Below are 17,210 nucleotides of genomic sequence, written 5' to 3'. Positions count from 1 at the left end.
TGTTAGATTAAACTTCGTTCATAATTAGTCGTTCAATGATTATGCTCGCAGTGCAGTTGCGTCTCAGTCGTAAACTCGCAGCTCGGAACTTAACGAAAGCATAGTTTGTAGAAGCTGAATAAAGTTGTCCTCTGAACCTCGTCTTCGAATACAACATATTTAGCCACAGTATTTACATCCAATAATGGAGGTATGTGAAAAAATTTAAAGGCCATTTCGGTAGTTCATTAAATCAACGAAGTGTATAAATGAGAGAACAAATATTAATACATTATAGGTATAAATACACGGAACTCATCCAGCCGGATTTTTCCATATAGGTACGGTATCTGTTAACATATAAATTTCACCAAATTACTACCTGTCAAGGTGTTGTGTATCAGTTGATGTCGCGCAACTAGATTCCTGTAGGTATTATATTAAGGTAAACTTACATTTTATTCTTATTTATGTTTAAACTTTGTGTAATAGACAACATAGACAATTACTTACAATATATGTACAAATAAAACATTAAAATAATTATTAATTAAGCTAAAATATATAAAAATATATACTAATAAAAATATCATTTTATTCTTATATACTAAGTTATAGCAATAATTGAATGAATGAAAAAACATAATAGCGTCTTTTCTTGTGTCCTAAAATCTATTAATTTTAAATTAAAAAATATGCTTACACGAAGGTTGGACTTAAATCATTAGGCGCAAGTTAGAAGATTGATCTAAAGAATCAAACTAATGATACGTAGATTGTAACAGTTAATCAGTTAAGTATCCTAAAATTAATTAGAACACTGACATTTATGTAAATACCTGACAGCGTAGTAACTATGTATGTATGTCTTTTTTTAATATAGCCTACAATTAAAACCTAACAGATCTTAACTGTTAATTTCAAGTGTTAAATTTAACTGTTTATATCAAGTCTTATTTTCAACTACCGTTAAATTTGTCTTTATTGTAGAAGTGACAAAGGCTATATTCGTAAGCAATCTGATTCTGTTTTTCATAATAATTATGTTAATTTAAATATGTTTTTCTGCATAAAATATAAAAGCTATTAAACATACAATGAAATACAATTCGTCCACAACGTATTGACGCACCCAACAGCCCAAATGCCTAGATACACTTTAACATTCGAGGTGTAGTTGCTTTCGTCTAAATTGTGGAAGACACAAAGTCTGTATTAAGCTATGTTAAGCAGTCGGGTTTTGTTTTTATAATAATTATGTTAATTTAAACGTGTCTTTCTGTTTACAACATAAAAGCTATTACATAGATAATGAAATACAATTTGTCCATAACGGGTATCGAAGTTAGTTAATTAGTAGCAGCCTGCTCTTAATAGCAGTCGATAAATTACAAGTTCGGTTCGCCACTACCCTTTGCCCCCAGTTCAGATTCACAGATCTACTCCGCAGCCTGCATGAGACAGATGGCCACCCGGGGTCAATAGAACCTAACCCCATGGTCAGCCCCTAAGCAATGACCTCATCGAACGCTCTCCGCACCCAACCATTTGTTAAACCACTATAATATATTCACACTAACTTATGTTTATGTCTTTATCCGTGTAGGATCCGATTAATTAGACATTTATCGCCAAATATCTTTAAATCTCTTATTTTAACTTTAGAGGTGGATTTTAGAATACTTTTTACTGTGTTTTTGAATTCTATATAAATAGTAATCAGGTTTTTATATTAAGTGACTAGAACAAGTACTACTTCTGTGGGTGACGTGACGGAGCTATCGATATTCCAATCCAGTTTTTCATCCAGACATTCAAGTCCCTAAAAAAATAGTTTTGTCCGGATCGTTGTTTCGAGTTTCATTATTTGTCTAATTAATATACATATTTATTGGTAAGGAGTCTTCTTTACAGCGAAGAAAACAAGTTCTTATTAAAAATTGCAATGTCGATATTATGTATTTATATATTTAGGTCAAATTTGTTGGAACTGAATTTTCAATAATCAATAGAGTTTAAAATAGCATAAAGGAATATTCTAAGTTTCGATGACAACATATGATTATTTTACTGACGTTATTCTAAAAATATTGACGACGGGACAGAGGTCCCAACATGGTGGACCAACACTCGTATTTTGCATGCACCTCCAGGATTTATCTATCAAATGAAAGTGTTTTCTGAGATCAATACGTAAAACTAAAATAACATTGCTAAAAGCTTGTTTTTCAACGATTTTAATATTAATTTATTTTATATTCAACACAATTATGTTAATTGTGTTTCTATATTTAGATACATAATACCATAAAAATAAAATGGTACTTAGCTAAACAGAAATTTCCAGGCTGACATCATTATAGGACCATCAGATCTGGTTTCACTGGTAGCAATTTTAAAAAGCCTCGTGTCCGCAATAAAGTTGACATAGTGAATAAAACTGATTCTAAATTACTATTTTAAAATACTATTCCTTAAATAAGTAATATGCAATGAAGGTTATACGTTCTGATTATTGTTCTTCATGAAGGTGGTAGAACCCTTTGTGGTTCGATTCCGGCGGCACCACCGCCACACCTATTTCTACCTAATAACAGCAGTATTAGGCGCTGCTGTGTTCCGGTTTGAAGGGTGTGGTAAGGGAGACAGACTTTTCCGAGGCGTTCCAGCTTAGTCCTCAGGGGTAGCGGCGCATCTGTGGCCGACTTCAGGTAGGAATATCTAATCCTATCTGGGGTTTTGATTACAGATGTCCATGGGCGGCAGTAGCCACTTACCATCAGGTGGACTGCATGCTCGTCTGCTACTCTTATATTATAAAAAAAAAATATAGGATTATATAACATTAGGTTCAACGTAAATTAAATGATATGAGATAGGTATGTTTAGGTTCTACTTTAATAATATGCGAATAAAAAAGTTGTCCAAACTGTTCCTAATAACGAAATACGAGTAATTCAAAACTGAAATATTCAGTCTACGAAGCTACTTGTTAATAACTTTTGTAGAATTATATTCGTTAGAGGTGTTGTGTCGTTGAAACGTGTCTCATTACGCAATGAGTCTTTCTATAAATAATTTCTGATCTAAAACTCATAGTACAGTTATTTAGAGATTTTATAATTTACTCGCCCTTAATATTTATCACTAAAGATGTAATCAATTGTATTGTAAAAATCACAATAAAAATTGAAATAGTACATTATCTATCAAAGTACTCCTATAGAATAGGTACTATTAAATAAAGGGAAATGTTAGTATAAATTCTTAATATGAACTTAAACTAAAATAATACACATAGATTACAGTCAGATTGTTTATTTATAAAAAGTACTAACACTAATCTCTAGCATACTGGAACGCAATTTGTTATAAATATTATAACAAACGAGAACACAACGAACTAAACTTAACAATCTTGCAGTGCAACTGACCTATGCGTTATGGCAGCTCTACACAGATGGCTATAAAACATTAAAACTGTACAACTTTAGTGTCAAAAGATAAAAACTCTACCTTCATTTCTTTGAAGAAAAAACTCATGTAATATTCATGTTTTGTTAGTAGGTTTACGATAAAAAGATTATCTTATTTAGTTCTAACATCAATTAACACGTTTATACAATTTACCACATTGGCACTGATTACGCATGATTGCACGATAAGTGAATATATATTTATAATGGGTGTCTATTTAAGTCAGAGTATAATCACTAAGGGTATCTTCATACTTATCGATGCAAAATCGGTGTGATCCGATCGGAAATAAATGTATGTCTACTATATAAAAATATAAACAACATCGTGCTTACTTAACGATTTATAATTTTGGAGATCCTTTAAAAAATCTATGAATGTGTATAAAATGTGACTAGTATATTTGGACTGAACTTCTTTGACTCTGAACCTCTTTGATTGAATCGTCTTTTACTAAAGTTAGGCTGATAATCAATCAACAAGCCCCTTGATGGCTCTTTACCATTTGTTACTATCGTTTACCGACTATTGTAACACCAAAATACTAAGAAAGATTCCTTTTACTGTTTTTAATTATATTTTCTATAGAAAAGTAAGTAATACCTACGACTGTTATTTAACCTCCTACGGTATATGAAACCTATGGCAGAGTTTCTATCTTTATTACAGGACTATAATATTTACAGATGATTTAATGTCTTTAACAAAACATATACATATAGCCTCGAATATCTTCACCTAAAAATTATACCCGATTTAATACCACCATCCTTAACTCTTAATATACTTCACGACCAAACCGCTGGAAACTGCTTTAACCAGAAAAGCTGAAAAACAAAAATAATGCATAAGTATGATAAAAACATGGTCTTATATCTTTCATCGTCGGATCTAGACAAGGTTGATCTCATAGAAGGCAAAAATAAAAATGACCTAGTGCGAGACGAACTCGCATACGGAGGGTTCCGTACTAACATGAAATATTTAACACTGTGTTTAGTTTTAGTACTTCTTTATAACAGCTATGGAAGTATATGGATTATGAAAATTTTAAGTTACCTATTACCTACGATTCAATAGATCAAAAAACACATAAACATATTAACACACGCGCTATAAATTTTAGTGTCTGCGTATTTGGTACAATAGATAGAGTTCTCTGACAGACGGGCCACAGAGGATTAAGTAATAGGGTCACGTTTTTACCCTTTGCGTACGGAACACTAATAAAGTCATAGCCACCCACTTTGTCCAAGTTAATATAATAATATTTCGCACAACTTTGCGAACACACATAATAAACCGATTAAGAAAAGTGATACCATTGCATATTGACCAGACTTTAATCATCTATAAACATGGGAATCCGCATTCCTTTGAAACCATAAAATGGGTTTTTACCAAAAACTTAAGCTGGATATTTCATTTATTCATATAATATATCACAAGATTTGCATATTACGTAAAGGAAGTCAATGAACAGAACTGGTTTCTTGCTCAACATGTTAATGCTCATCTTGCTTCGTGACGCAAAATTAGCAAATATTGTTTACTTACTTACTCACATATTTACGATCTTGACTGACTGGTACAGTTAAGAAACATGTCAAGTACTTAACACGTGATTATAACTAATTAAATATGATATTGATTTTTAACGCTCGTAGTGAAATTTTGTTTTTTCGGTGTCTCATGTAACATTGTAGACTTTAGGTCGAATAATAAATTTGATTTTGTATAACAATGTGTTATGTGTGTTACTAAATAATTAATAATAATCGAAACAAAAGAAGTTTGACATGTCGAGTAAAATGCTTTTCTACGATCTAAGACGCTTTTCCTGTCACGCGTGTTAACGCCCGTACGCGCGTCGCACGCGCTCACATATTTTAACTCACTACAATTATTTTGCGTCCCTTGTGAGTATGCGTATAAAACGATATAATACAAGTCCACGCCAATCCATAATAAGACACGCGTGTAGGCGAAAACACGCACGACAGGAAAAGTGCCCCAAATAACACGCAAAAGTAATAAGATAATTAAGATAAAAAACGTTAAATTAATCAAGTTAACAATTTCAACAAAGATAGCAAAGTTTTCTTGCAAAATAACAAACGATTTGAGCCGTGTCGTAAATTAAAGGTGGGGACTCCGGTCATGTTTAAAATGTTATTGACCTTTTGAAGCTGTTTCAAAAGTTAATTTACAACAACAAAGTTGCTTATGAACATAAATATTATAAAATATCTCCGAATGATAGTTAGAGAAAAAATGTTAAATGATGCCATATTCGAATGAAAATCATTTGCCGTTAAAAATTACTTCAAAAGACTTCAGTAAAATTAGGTAGGTATTAAATCAAAACTTAACTCAGTTAATTTGGATTTTTCATGTCATTTTATTCTAGTCACTTATTAGTTTGGGCTTAACAAAAACAAAGCTCGCAAAGAGATATCGTTAATGTATTTTAAAATTACCAGCAAATAATTTTCATTATTATGTTATTCATTGTGTCATTAACTCACCTGTGTACTTCTACGTTCCATGACGGAGCATGGCTGAAATCCGGATAATCCCAAATGATTAAAAGCAAGTTAATACAAATACATACATAATAAAATACACATAATTCCAGTGTAGCCAAATACTGGACATCAATTATTTGGTTAAATATAGGTTGTTAAATATTATGAAACAGATACGGCAAATGAATTTGGAATTTTGTTTAGCACAAATGTTGATCAAATTTGGAAACAAGCAACAAATAAAGGAAAATGTTTCATATCTATTTATATCATTTATTAACAGTTTATTGTCAAGATTTATAATAAATACGACAAAAACATTATAGTAATTAAAGTAATATAAAAAAGATAATAAAATAATATAACCATATTTTAAATTAATTAATATTATAATCATTTTTATGTATTTAAATGAATTTGATAAAAACATGTGTTCTATTAAACTTTTTTGACAATAAATTTATCGTTATCATAATATCCTCACATCATATTTCTGAACACAGATCTCTTTGATGAGAAATTAAGAATGCTATAAAGATATTTTCTCCCTTACAAAGTTGTTTCCAAACTTTCAAGTAACATTAGATGTAAATTGAGGCAACACTTTATATTCATAAACATTTTCCTTTATCTGAGGGGGAAGAATTTTAATAGCGATTGGTTAGTACAAATTACCGGCTGTACCCGTAAGAGATTTCATGGCGGACTTTTTTTGACGGTACTGACTGTTTTTTGAGCGCGATAGCTCCCGCTACGCCTGCTCCCACGGCACCGATTTTCGCTGCCTTCAAGCCAAGGGCTCCTGCGAATCAATACAACAATTAACATAAGTATCACCCGATGCGTAATATTAAACTTAGTTTATTATGTCTTATAAATAAACGATAAACTTTGGCCGTCAAAGCAGTATACACTGAAAGTACAATTACCTACATTGGGCTATTTCTCCTATCATATATGTTAACGTCTGCAAGCACATGTTGCGCTTATCTTCCAGACCCTGGCAATTACAAGCCCTTCGCGCCCCGTGTGCGCGTGCGTATGATACAATAGGATGCATGTCACATACGTGCGGACATGTGCGGACGGACACGCGTGACAGGGAAATCGACCAAAGTATCATCATCATCAACCCATTATTGTTCCACTTCTGGGCACGGGCCTCCTCTCAGACTGAGAAGGATAAGGCCATAGTCCACCGCGCTGGCCAAGTGTGTATTGGTAGACTTCACATAGGTTTGAGATTTTTTTTATAAATCTCTCAGATATGCAGGTTTCCTCACGATATTTTCCTTCACCGTTTTAGCAAGTGATAATTCATTTCTTATACGCACATAATACCCCTCGATCAAGAGGCCGAGTTTCTTAACCACTAGGCTATCACTGCTTCTAAGTATCAGTAACTTTATATTTATAGCCACATCAAAATTAACAATTGCCAAAATACCTAATTATTCAGTCACCTTAATGTAGATATTGAATTCAAATAAATCTGAAATTATAATAACGAACGCGAAATCTTTATCATTCAAGCTACGTAATAATCGAATTGTAAAATCTCATCATTAGTGGATGCTAAAAACGTGTCTATTATAACAATTACGATTCAATAACCTCACTAATTGATTACCTATAGCACGAATGCGCGTAACTGATCTTTATGAAAACAAAATGAAGATTCAAAATGCTTTGAATGGTATCGCCGTGACTGAAAATAAAGTACTTTGACCCAAGGAGAGGGTCATAAGGAGATTATGGCAATAATAATGTTCTTGGTACGCAATGCTATGCGATTGATTGTAATAATTTCTAAGTTGAAAACCTTGTTAGTATAAATTAAGGAGCATCCACGTAAATCTATCTTTGCAATATAGGTAGGTACTTAGCATTATCAAACATTATAGATCATTTAATACTTCCTTTAAAATATAAATGGTTTTTGAAAAATGAAAAAAACAGTTCTAGATTCTACTAACAAACTTATAACATCTGTTAGTGCACAGATGTTAGAACTTTGTTCATAAGAAGAAATACAGGAATTGTAAACACGTTCTCAACAGCATCGCCTGACTAGAATCCGTTACGGGAAGAAAGCGTACTTACTCGAAATTTAATTCCATATAACCTCCATCTTCCAGAATTTTCTAAAATTTTGTTTAGGACGTCATTATTTTAAATAGTTTCTACAATAAATTTAAAAGTTGTAGAGTTAACTGTTCCGGTAGATTTAACAGACAGGAATATAAGGTGTCAGAAATCTAGAATACCAGTCTATTCGTCTAGGCTTTTCAACCTCAGCATAGCAGTGTAGCGCTGCTGTGTTCAGATTTAATATAAAGTATGAAAATTGACTTTTTCATGAAAATTGATTTTTATTTAAAACCTCAGGAGTACGCATTTACTGTCGACTTCGTAATGACAAATTAACATCAGTACCCTTACCAGGAATTTTTACGTTTCGACAAATACCAAATACCAAAACAGTCATATTTGTCGAAACGTAAAAACTCCTGGTAAGGGTACAGGTGGTCTGCATTGACTCAGCATCTATCGTAACATAACCAAAATATTGTTTAACGACAAAATTAATATGCAAACAATTTCACTAAAACCACAAACCAGTGTGATGGTGGCAATGACCCGATTATGTAAGTGATTGGATCGATTTACGAGAATTTCGCTCAGATTTACCTTGGTGGTATGTTAAAATCCCCTTATATAGCACGTAACATTTCGGAAAACTAGACCTTGTATTCATAGACTAGTTATTGCCCGCTGCTACTCCCACGTTTCCCATCGCCGGCCGTAGCCAATCCACATAGGTCTTCTCTTCGAATAAGAGACTTAGGTCATAGTTCACCAGTGGCCCTCGATATGCCTTATGGAAATCTCCCAAAAATAAAGGACCCTACACTATCAAAGCAAATTATATTTCATGGTAATTCTATAAAGCAATGCCTAGTATTCGAACACCTGATCTCTAAAGTGGAAAGCTGAAACCATCACTCTCTACATAGCATAATTTTAGGGTGTTTTTCTACCAGACATGTGTAAAAAAGCTATGATGTGTGTGAAACCAATAGGATTACATGATTTTCATTACCCAGATTAGCTTATACTTATGAAAATTAAGCTTTTAGCTTTGGTACACTCAAGTAGTTTCGTAGCTGAGCTTCGACATCGACACCTTGTCTACCTCATACATTTCTTGTGGAAAATCACCTTCATGCTATCTCATGACCAAGACTAAACCCAAAGAGACTGGTAACAACTTTACCGAGCAGTAACTTCTTCTTCAGCAACAGCAATCCTCTCTTCGTCCTCGGGCTCCTCTCGTGCGCGGGGCTGTCGTACTGGTATACGGAGTCTTCAGGGAAGCGGAGGGCATCTTGAGCAGGAGACTGCTCGTGAACACTGGCCACTACTGCCGCGATGAGGCAAAGCAGGACGATGATTGTAGCGGACTGCATGGTGTTTTTTTCTGGAAAAAGTAATAAACTTCGATTTGATATGAGGCTTCAAAAAGGCGCAAAATGAGGCTGCCGGTAAATTGGCAATAAGCCGATTTGTTGAATCGTTAGGTTTACTAATTAAGAAAAAAATAACAAAAAATAGTAACAAATAAGTACAAAAATAAAACATAACAGAAAACATAAACCGAAAATAACAAATAAAAAACCGATTTTTATAAGTGTTTGAATTATAAACGTTTGACTTTCATGTACTTAAATGTACCTAAATTGTATTGACCACTCCATCATTTGTATCATCAAACCGCCAATAGATGCAAGAAATGTTTTAATTCAATGCATGCAAAATTTCTTTATACGAAATCCTGTTTATTTTGACCTACAGTAAAACTTTTAATATCTACTGCAAAAGTAAATAGAACACCATTTAAAAAATTGGCACAACGTTTACCCGAATAAAAGCGTAATGTAAAGAACTGGTAACCCATTACAATTACTACCCGTATAAACAAACACTGCAGTGTTATTTAAATACTTGAAAACAAGTGTTCAAGTAACATAAAGTTGAAAAACTAAGTACTAGGGCGCAGATTGCAGTACTCTGGCGCAACGCCAAGCTGCACGTGAGAGCAATACTGAATGCAGGTGTGATTCGATTCAATAAAGATTAGAATTAGTTTTGTTTGAAGTATAGTAAAACAAAAAACTCGGCTAATTATAAACAATTAAAGAAAAGGTAAAGTAATGTAGTCGATGTGACTTAAACACACATTAAATTGTCAAGCCGTTTGGGATACAAATACATACACTCTAAAAACATTACCCTCTGCAGTCGTATATATGCGACATATATTTATACTGAATCTATAAATTGTATTTAAGAAAATAGTATAAGTAAATTTTATTACTGTATTTTAAGTCTCAACTTTTCGCCACACAAAATACAGTGAAAGCAAGATGGAATAAATGTGGGCGTCATTTATGATTCTATTCTTTAACGACTCTATTATAAGCGGGTTGCGTGCGTACGTGTGGCGTAGTGTAAGTAATACCCGAGCAATGGACGGAATAACCAAACTTACGACCTGGTTAACAAAACGTACACAAACTTTTCAATTAGTTAATTACGAGATTCTTCCGCAAACCCTACGTGCATCCAGATTTGTCCACATGCACAACTACTTACAGGGTAATTAGATTCCGTAGTCCCTGTGAAGTTTTGCCGAAATACCTTTGAAATCTGTGCCGCTGTTAAAGATTTTTTTATATGTAAGTAGAAAAATCGACACAAGATACGGATAAGTTACCTAATTATTGCATTAGGTATACATATATATGTTTATCTAACGATCTTGTTACAAAGAATATGAACATAGCATATAATACTTGTTTATAAATAACTGAAAGTTTTTATTTATTACATAGTTGTAGCTTTTCACACACGGTCCCGCCGATGTGTGAAATTCGCAGATGTTCTGAGACAATTGCACTGCAATAAAACTTAACGTTACTTCAAATGAAATGTGTCTTTAAACAACATTATGTGTTTAACAAAAATATTATTTTAATATTCGTATATAAATGACATTAAAGCATTTTCATAATGTAATATTTTTATGTTGTATTGTATGATTTAGGCCAGGAAATATAAGTATTACGCTAAGAGTTTTTGATACTTTTCGCAAAAGGACGAGATCATTTTATCAATCATTAGTTCTGAATTAAAAGTGATTAGATTTTAGGACAATGAACGAGCACAAAACGAGAATAAAACAGATGAGTTCGTGACCAGCTGGTGTTTGTTAAGCAGCCCAAAGTCAATTGATCAATGAACATACAACAGATGGGAAAACCAGTATCACTTCAACAAGGTCGGTAAGCATCAGCAACCTCCAGTTTTATTAGGTTCATCGTCAGGGTAAACAGTGATGACCTTATCACTATTCTGATAAATACTGACTTGTTATGTAACCAATGATGACCTTGCTCTGCGTTGAGCAATAAACTCTAACCTGACAAAGCAATGGATATCTTGCTAGAAAAATATCAGATGTGGAATCTGAAGACAAAGTCAGAAGTTGATTTTTCTTTAAAAAATCACTAAATACTTGTTCATTAAGACAAAACAAACATTGATACTTTGATCATTTTAATATTGATAATTTTGCCCATCAGTTTAGTAACTTATCATGTCTTCCTTAGGTATCCCACCCATCAAAGTGGAAAACTGTAGCGCTTAACACTTGTAGTTATGCAGAAATAGGTGTGGCTGTGGAGCCTTGGCAGTCAAGCCACAAAGAGTTCTTCACAATCAAACGAACACACCAGACACGACCAAACTTTAACAAGTTCCGACCTTCGTGTTTCAATATAAAATAATAGTTCCTAGACTAGAGTTGCGTACACGCACATAAGAATAAACATAGTAACAATATTCTAATAATAAAAAATAAACGGCCTTCCATCCAATAAATGCTATGTCGCTAATTAACCTTAGAATAAAACCCTACGATATAACCGTAATAACGCAATTGAACGCAAAAAGTGCGAATACTGAAAATACTGAAATCTTAATGTAAAATTAAAGCAATAACAAAGTAGAAGCAGAGGTACGAATAATTATCATTTTAATTAATTTAACGTCACTTTCTTTCTTTGTTTTTGTAGTCTTATTATAATTCTATGCTCAGTTTTAGCGGATCCAGTATTAAAATAGTGACAGACAGGTTATTTCAACGCTTGTTTGTAAAAAACTTCATTAACAATTCTTACAAACGTATCAACATCTGTAAGACTAACTAATAATCCTTGACCGACTCTACTAATATGTCCGTCCTCCCACAACACTGCTTAAATTTAAATTCATCATCTTTCGTAATTTATCCGTAAAATGTATCAAAACAAGCTATTCTTCTAATACCTAACATTTATGTCTATGTTACTTTAGTCATATTTTAGAAGCGCATCTAGCCTGCGTTAATTTTGAAAAACAATCAATAGAAATAATTAATTGGTTAAAAAATTAATGTTGCGTGCATTTTCGAAAACCTTTTGACCGCGCTCCCCTAAACTTTATAAAATTGTTATGTAACCAATTCTCATTGATATTTACAATACATATAAGTAATACTTAATTGTCTGTGATGTTTGAAATGTACTAAGTTTTTATACACTTATTTTATTAACGTTTAAATAAAAGTTACATTTTGACAAATGAACTGATTTTTACGGAAACTTCACGGAAGATAGAATATAACATATGGTAAAGGGCAGAAGACTCATTATTTTTATCAAAGTATGTACTATTTCTTTCATAAGTAAATAATTGTATTCAATGGAAAATTTAATCACTTAATAAGCTATAGCCTTATGGTAATAGTGGATAAAACAATAGAGCTACAGAAGATAATTAACCAAAACGCCATGAGATTGCACGTTTATTTAAATACTTAACTAAGGAATATCTTTAAGGTATAACACTGATATTTTGATTTCGTTTAAATATGCGTTAATTGAAAAATGTTATTTTCAGGATTGTCATTTGAGCGTTCTTTGTTTAAACGATTGAAATAATTGTCGTTTATTAAGTTGCAAAGTATATTGCTACCACGATTAGGATAAACATTTTGAAACATATATCACAGACACAATTGAGTAACGATCGAGATTTAGATCTATAAAGCAATACACGTCCAAATATAAAATACTCGTAATATCGACATAAAATTTAGAAGCTTCGCAACATAACAAGGAAGTGTTGCGCGGAAATTGAGACATTTCTATTTGCTTTTCACTCTACATCCACGACATTGTGTGTTTTATCTATTTTCTATGAAAACGTAGCAAGATTTGATTTTAAAAGCGATATAAGTATGTCGTTTTCCAAATGCATAGTATTAGGTAAACACTATAAAGACACTAACTGTTTCGGTATTACACAAATTACTAAATTTCAGTAAATCGTAATTTGTCACATGTAAATGCTATGCTTAATGTCGTTAAAAATATTAAACGTCCTAAAATAACGAAATGATAATTCACTTAACAAGACAATACCTTCATGCACTTTCCTTTTAATCCTCAATCTCCAAAATTCGATTTTTCTTTTATTGATGTTTAGACAAAAAAAACATATAATATATTATATTTTTTAAATGAAACTTAATTTGTGATTCATATCTATGTCTATTTTTAGTTACCGATACAGTTAAAAAGCTATTAATTAATTTGTGTTTTCACTATAAACAGTATTATTTATACTTGAACTGTCACCTTTACTCCGATTATAATTACGATAAAGAGGACATTAGAAGAAGATAGAATGAATACCTTGATTTAGCGTGCACACAACACAACAAAGCTGCAGCCACTAACGCACAGATGACAAGGAGTTGGTAACGAATTCTTTTATAGACTGCAGTGGCAACGCAAGTGATGAGCTGAGGGGAGGGAAGATGGTCAACAATGCAGGCATCGGACACGAAACGCATCGAGTTGCCGAGTTCAAGGAAAGAAAGACAAGAGCGTAGCCGTCAACACGGCAGCTTGTCGGCGGCGGCGAATAGATCAATATTAGAGGCTTGCAAATCATTTTCCGACTGGGTTTAACCTGACAAACTACCTTTTATATTCCTTATATGGTAAGTAGCACGCAAGAATGCACTCCTAATGCTGAGTGGTCATTACCATCCATGGACATCTGTAGCCAGCCAAATATCCCATAATTAGTATTACCTAAGCCCAAATTCAAAGACACACTTGTGTGTGTACATGCTTTCGTGGATAGTTTAATTAAATCTATGACAAAACCATATATGGCATTTGAAAATCCTTTAAAATTGAGTATAGGTGCGCGAGTACTGCTGGGAATCAAATTATATAAAGGGCTTACCATAATTATCATCATCGTATAAATTATGATAAAATATTAGGCATATAGGCATATGAAATACATAAAATTGTGTTAAAAATATATAAATACATATTTACAATCTACAAGGTTATTACCTGGTACCGTTTTGTTTCATTCCATCTCAATCCGTTTTCTAGAACTACACATCCGAAACCCATTTTCAACCATATTTGTTACATCGTAACGACCTTCAGGTTTTGTGTAAAGATGACATTTATTAGGATTAGCATGTAAAAGATAGATCTAAGTTTTCGTAGTCAAAATAAGTTAACGACTTCAATGACTAATATCTTAAAAAGGTTTCAGAGGCCACAAAAGTCACAACTGTTTGAGGCCTAATTTAATTTAATTAGCAGATTCTTTAGCCCTTTTATGTTAGTCATATTTATAGAAAGAGAGCGAGCACTTTTTGGAAATAAACAGAAAATCTGTAAAACAAGTATTATTACTATTCGTAGCTTTGAAATAATCCTTAAAAGTTCCAGATATTAATACAAGACAAAAACAAGCAAATACTCGTAAATATTAAAATTCAAGTCCTGTTCACTAATATTGCTCTTTTGACCTAACTACACGAAATTTCTCTTTCAAAATATATTGGCGTATCAATTGATACAAAAGAAAAAATACTTTCAAAAGAGTTGGTGGAAATGAAAGCATTCAAGTATTCAGGAAGGCGACTATTGGGAAGGGACTTCGTAATAAGCTAATGGAAAACATGAAAAGGCCAATCGCTAGAAAGATATTAAATAGTAAAATGATATTTGACGGCATTACATCTAAAGGTGAAGAGTATTTTTTGGTTCACGGCGTTCAGTAATAAATTATTTGTGCCTCAAATATATTTTGTACCTTGGAAAATTACCTTAAATTAAAAGTCATTCTATAAATAATTGGTAATCAAGTTAGAGGAACGCAAGAGACTATAATGACTTGGCATTTTCAAAATGTTATTGAACCTGAATCATCTATTGACACATCTATTTGTAATAGGATTTTCAACATTTCGAGTTACATTTTTTTCGTTCATATACGTGGTCAGGCCTATTTATGATTTTAAATAGTCTATCCTGTCTATTTACGTGCAAACCTGCACACCAATGACCAAACAGTGCTGCCCAACATATCTATTAAGATATAAATTGAACCAAAGTTCATAATCACTAATTTCAATATTGTAGCCACAAAGAGCAAAACCCAGAGCAAAATATTTTTTTATAATCAAAATTCTATTACGTTTACAAATTATTGCTACAACCTCAATAGGTTATGCCATAATTGCTACAACATATTAAGGTTGTAGCAATTATGGCATATAATTATGTTATGAGGAGAAAACATGCTTCAGATACGATTGAAAAACATAGCTTTTAGATATGCCTCGACAATATCAGGAACGCGGACGAAGACGCGCGGCGAAGCTCGTATGTAATCTGTAGTTATCCGTCTGACCTCTTCACACTACTATTTGACAATATTCTGACGTACTTGTAAGTACAATCATAAAACCACGACTAGTCATAGTCCATAGTTATTTCGAAATTAAACACGACACACCTTTACTTTCTGTGTTAAGTGAACCACAAAGATTCCATCGAAACCTGCGGGTATACATATAATAAATTTATTGATAAAACCGGTTTCATTTTAAATTCAAACTTTAGACCAGATTTTGGTGAATATTATTAACATAATGTTTGCTAATATTATTTGTTAACTAAACAGACGTATATCGTATTATACGTTTATTTACCTCCATTTATGGCTTATTCCGTTCTGGTTGAATTTTACGCCGTCCATATTAATTTACATGCAGATCCAAATATGTGTTTTCCAGGCACCTACATGTTAGGCGCTTTGCAGATTTGCGCTAGAAGCAATTTACATACGAGTATATCTACTTAGTTAAAATCTATGCTATTAGACACTGGAAATAGGTCCACGTAAACATCACTGTAAAGCTAATCTGCCTAAACTGACGGGATGTAACCGAACAATACGAGACGGAACGGGATGGGATGGAACTGATTGAAACGAAACGAAATTGGTTAAGATTTATAATTATATAGAGATGCTTAATTCATACTTGAGTACACATCTCTTTCAATCCTTACGCGCGAAGCCGTAAGTAAAATCTAGTGAGGTTAAATCAAAAATAAAATAAAATATTTGATTGCAATCAAATAAAAACTAATATTGTAACTATATATTTTAATGTTTTGAATTCTATCGCAATTATGAATCACGTCTTTGACATCACTTTTGTCACAATTTTATCTTAGTAACGAAATACGTATGAAAAAAAATGTAAGAAATAAAATCTGATAAAATCTTCTGTAAGATAAAGATAAGACAAATCCAACATCACACATCACACATCGACATCTTATTATGTTAAAATCTGTGAATCCCTTTACGCTGAAGAGCATGCCAAATAATGAGATATTCATACCTACGCTTTAAACTTTACCATCCACAGTCGGAGAAAATATAGAAAACCAATGTCAAAGGATTTCCAACAGTGTAATGGGTAAAGTCTATACTATTAACTCAGTAGCTTCTGCAAATTCTAAAAAAGCGCGGTTCATCTAGAAGAGTTCATCCAGTCCATGCAACTCCATGAATATTACAGAGTTATAGTTTAGTTTGCAACACTGATTTTTTTTGGTTTATATTTTTGAAATAATTACTCAATGTACAAACAAAGACGTCTGTTCTGAGCTTCTGGGTCTGAGTGTTTACACTTATCTGTGTCCATGACACCCATAACACAGAGAATCCTAGTGTAGAGCTATGTATGTAGAAAGGCGTTTATTTGTTTTACAAGCTGCAGTGTCCATTTAA

At 32.7% G+C, this 17,210-nt stretch overlaps 1 protein-coding gene across 2 annotated transcripts; it reads right to left on the bottom strand.

Moving 5' to 3' along the window:
- Positions 1–3,281: 3,281 nt before the first annotated feature.
- On the bottom strand, positions 3,282–9,497 carry LOC140750964 (uncharacterized). Of its 2 annotated transcripts, none has more exons than XM_073084732.1 (4): positions 9,262–9,497; positions 6,660–6,786; positions 5,985–6,017; positions 3,282–4,283 (listed from the first exon to the last, which is right to left on the bottom strand). In XM_073084732.1, exons 1-4 carry the CDS (start codon positions 9,452–9,454, stop codon positions 4,271–4,273), a joined length of 366 nt encoding a protein of 121 aa, XP_072940833.1. In that variant the 5' UTR covers positions 9,455–9,497; the 3' UTR covers positions 3,282–4,270. The 2 variants fall into 2 exon arrangements, with proteins under 2 accessions (XP_072940833.1, XP_072940842.1); XM_073084741.1 differs by having other exon boundaries at positions 6,669–6,786.
- Between the last annotated feature and the right edge of the window lie 7,713 nt (positions 9,498–17,210).

The sequence above is a fragment of the Epargyreus clarus genome, unplaced genomic scaffold (genome assembly GCF_041222505.1).
Source record: "Epargyreus clarus isolate Ecla_fem2 unplaced genomic scaffold, WU_Ecla_fem_2.2 ptg000003l, whole genome shotgun sequence".
NCBI lineage: Eukaryota > Metazoa > Arthropoda > Insecta > Lepidoptera > Hesperiidae > Epargyreus > Epargyreus clarus.
The sequence above is the reverse complement of the archived record's forward strand: the minus strand, read 5'-3'. Positions and strand labels throughout refer to the sequence as shown.